We start from the raw sequence: 3566 nt of genomic DNA on the forward strand, positions 1-3566 counted from the left end.
TCTCACTTGAGGACTTTTGGTTGCAGATGTTTTGTTCATAATAATGGGAAAAATAACCTGGGAAAATTTGATGCAAAAAGTGATGAGGGAATCTTCCTAGGATATTCTCCACATAGTAAAGCATATAGGGTTTTGAATAAAAGAACAAAATGTGTTGAAGAGAGTGTGCATGTTATTTTTGATAAAAATAGCTTTTCGTTTGAGACTAACACGTAGGGTGATAATGAAATTGAGGAACACAAGCAGGAACAAGGTAAGCAACTTAATCCTTCAGGTGAGCAATCAGAGAACACACAGATAGGGGGAACAATAAGTCAAGATACTGGTCACATTGACGACCAAAATACAGTAGATGCTACTGAGATCTCTTCAGGGCTGAATGTAAAAAGCTACAAGTATCAAGGATCGCATCCAATTGATAATGTTCTTACAGACTTAACATCTGGAATCACTACCAGACCCGGTCTAAAGAACTTATGTGCATTGCAAGCTTTTGTGTCCATGGTTGAACCCAAAAAAGTGAAGGAGGCTCTTATTGATGAAGATTGGATACAAGCAATGCAAGAGGAGCTCAGGCATTTTGTTCCATCACCAGAAGGGAGAACAATGATTGGAACTAAATGGGTATACATAAACAAGCTAGATGAGAACGAAACAGTCATAAGAAACAAGGCAAGGTTGGTGGTTCAGGGGTACAATCAGGAAGAGGGAATCAACTATGATGAGACTTTTGCCTCTCTAGCAAGACTCGAAGCTATTCAATTACTTATTGCATTTGTTGTTTTTAAAGAGTTCACATGTGAAAAGTGCATTCTTGAATGGATATTTTAAAGAAGAGGTATATGTAAAACAACCACCTGGGTTTGAAAATCTTGAGTTCCCTGATCATGTTTATAAATTAGACAAAGCTCTGTATGGACTGAAGCAAGCTTCAAGAGCAAGGTATGAAAGGCTATCTAAGTTTCTACTAGACCATGGTTATACAAGAGAATTTTCAGGTATCTCAAAGGAACCACTGATCTGGGACTTTGGTACTTCAAAGAAAGTAATTTCAATCTTGTTGGTTATGCAGATGCTGACTATGTTGGATACCTGGTCAACAGGAAAAGTACCACAGGTATGGCTCACTTCCTTGGAGCATGTTTGATATCCTGGTCCACCAAGAAACAAAATTATGTAGCCTTGTCTACTGCTGAGGCTGAATACGTGGCGGCTGGATCATGTTGTGCACAATTACTATGGCTCAAACAACAACTGTTGGATTTTGGTTTAAATGTTGGCCGGATTCCTATTTCATGTGATAATACTAGTGCTATTAATATAACAAAGAATCCTGTGCAACATAAACGAACAAAACATATTGATGTAAGACACCATTTTCTACGAGATAATGTAGAAAAAAGTCATATATAAATAATATTTTGCTCCACTGAGGAACAAATCGCTGACATTTTTACCAAAGCATTAATTAGAGAGCACTTTGAGAAAAATAGACTGGACTTGGATATGATTACGATTGCATAATTTCCCTCCCTCAATGATTGGTTAGAAAACTGTCACTATATGAAAAAATAAGTGTTTAGGCTATGAAGTGATAAATTATCTAGTCTATCAAATACATTCACTTGTATATCAATTTTGTCCTTATATGCTCTTATAAATTATCATGGATTTTTGTTACTTTGAGCAATGAAATATAGGTACAAATTAGCTAAGCAAATCGTGGAGCACACCTCAGGTATAAAATGCTTTTAATTTAGAGTACCACATGCTGATACATATTAATAACATGGTTCTTTTATTTTTTTCTCTCTCACTAATACTAACCGCCAAAAACCAAAAACCCTTCGTCTCCTTTTTTTTTCTGTTTCACTCAAAAAGCTGTCACCATCATATCACAAGTCCTCTCGTTTGTTCACCTTCTCAAAGCCTCCTCTTCTTCCCAAATACTTTTCTTGATTACCCATATTCACCAAAAGCTTGAATCCTCAAATATGGCGTCTTCATCGAAATCCCTTGGAAAAACTGAAATCATGAAGCCATTTGATAGTTCTCTAGCCTTGGTCAGCGTAGTAGCTCCGTCAACTATTATCTTGACGTCTGAGGATGGAATCGCCCATGTTGTGTCGCTAAATGGCCCTCCATCTAGCCCAACTATTACGAAAAATCATTCTTCGGACCTTCTTTTAGTTTTTTTCCTGAAGCATCGAGTGAGGGGGAATCGATAGAACATGCAACTTTCAGGGTCGCACTAGATGGGTCTGCAAATTGGAGCTCTGTAAGTCGTAATCACTTTTTTCCTAGTTCAACTGAACTTTTTCTCATGGCACCTTCGGTTACCCCTATCCCCTTGAGTATAGATACTTCTGTGGAAATTCCTTTGGCTAATCTTGTACCTACAAAGGGTAAGCGTCGTCTTAGGGCTCTCAATAGAAAGTTTGTGTATAATCTTGTGTCTGAATCGTCTCCACCCACAACTAATCCCTCAATTTTCGGTGTTAGGGTACAACAAACTCGCCAGAAATGTCATCAGGCTGAGATTGATCTGGCCTCTTCATTAGCAGCAAGTAAAAGGACCCGTGCCTCTGTAAGAACTTTCCCTACATCCCCTGACATTGTTATTTCTGATGATGATGTCGTTCTTAGTAGGGTTAGGCGTGGTAAACACATTGCTTCTAAATCTTCTTGCTCTAAGCCAAAGCCCACCCCCAAAAGCCATGAAATCCTCTTCAAAATTTGTCCCAATAGTTTGATCCTCAAGAAATTTCACGTCGACATCCAAAAAGAAACAAGTTGTTTCCCCTGTTTCCTCATCGTGTTCCTTGTCTGGATCGGATGTTGAGAATCCAACCCAGTCCAATCCTTCAGCATCTTCCGCTTAGCTTGAGAGAATTATTTACTTCCATCAACAATCAGTTCTTTGAGGAAGAGTGGTCACTGGATTTGGGGGTCCTGAGATGGCTGTGTTACTGTCCAAAATAGGGGCTTAAGGTTGGTCAGCTCTTTTTCTTAAGGGTGATATCCAACGTAAGATGGCTAAGAGGGAGGTAACTGAATTCTACATAAATAGCAAGAGTGATGGTCTATCTTTTACCTCCACTGTGAGAAACACCCTTATTCATTTTGTCCCTGCTGATGTTGCTCGGATATTAGAGATTTCTTTTGCCGAGTGGAATCACTATGTAAAGCTAGAATGACCTTCTTTACCTGCCAATTTCTATGTACTAAGTATCTGTCGAAAGTTCTTGTCAAAGCCTAATTTGCCTCATCATTGTTGCATTTAGAAGAATGAGATGTCTCCGCTACATAAGCTCTACTTTGATGTGGTTCATAAGATTATCCTACAACGAAAGCAACGACGGACGCATGCTAACTTTCTTCATCTCACCCTTATGGAGTTATTGGACATTGAGGTGCCTATAAATTTACCCTCTCTGATTATCAACCACATACACAGGGTTCTTAATCAGGATAAAAATGGTTATGCATTTCCTTATGGGTTCTGGATGGCTTCTATCTTTGAGGCTTTTGATGTGCCAGTACAGGTGTGGGTCTCTCAAACTGTC

The 3566-nt window shown here is 38.9% G+C and overlaps 1 protein-coding gene across 1 annotated transcript; it reads left to right on the top strand.

Moving 5' to 3' along the window:
* Positions 1-2160: 2160 nt before the first annotated feature.
* Positions 2161-3159, top strand: LOC125853846 (uncharacterized). The gene is made up of 2 exons (XM_049533599.1): positions 2161-2278; positions 2503-3159. The coding sequence occupies exons 1-2, from the start codon at positions 2256-2258 to the stop codon at positions 2840-2842; spliced, it is 363 nt and encodes a 120-aa protein (XP_049389556.1). The 5' UTR covers positions 2161-2255; the 3' UTR covers positions 2843-3159.
* The last annotated feature ends 407 nt before the right edge of the window (positions 3160-3566 follow it).

This window comes from Solanum stenotomum, chromosome 1, assembly GCF_019186545.1.
Source record: "Solanum stenotomum isolate F172 chromosome 1, ASM1918654v1, whole genome shotgun sequence".
NCBI classification, from domain to species: domain Eukaryota; kingdom Viridiplantae; phylum Streptophyta; class Magnoliopsida; order Solanales; family Solanaceae; genus Solanum; species Solanum stenotomum.

Excerpts from the sequence above, each read along its gene's own strand:
- LOC125853846 (XM_049533599.1), top strand. The coding sequence starts at position 2,256 with ATGGGTCTGCAAATTGGAGCTCT. Across the intron at positions 2,279-2,502 it reads GGTCTGCAAATTGGAGCTCT|GGTACAACAAACTCGCCAGA; the intron begins GTAAGTCGTAAT and ends TTTCGGTGTTAG.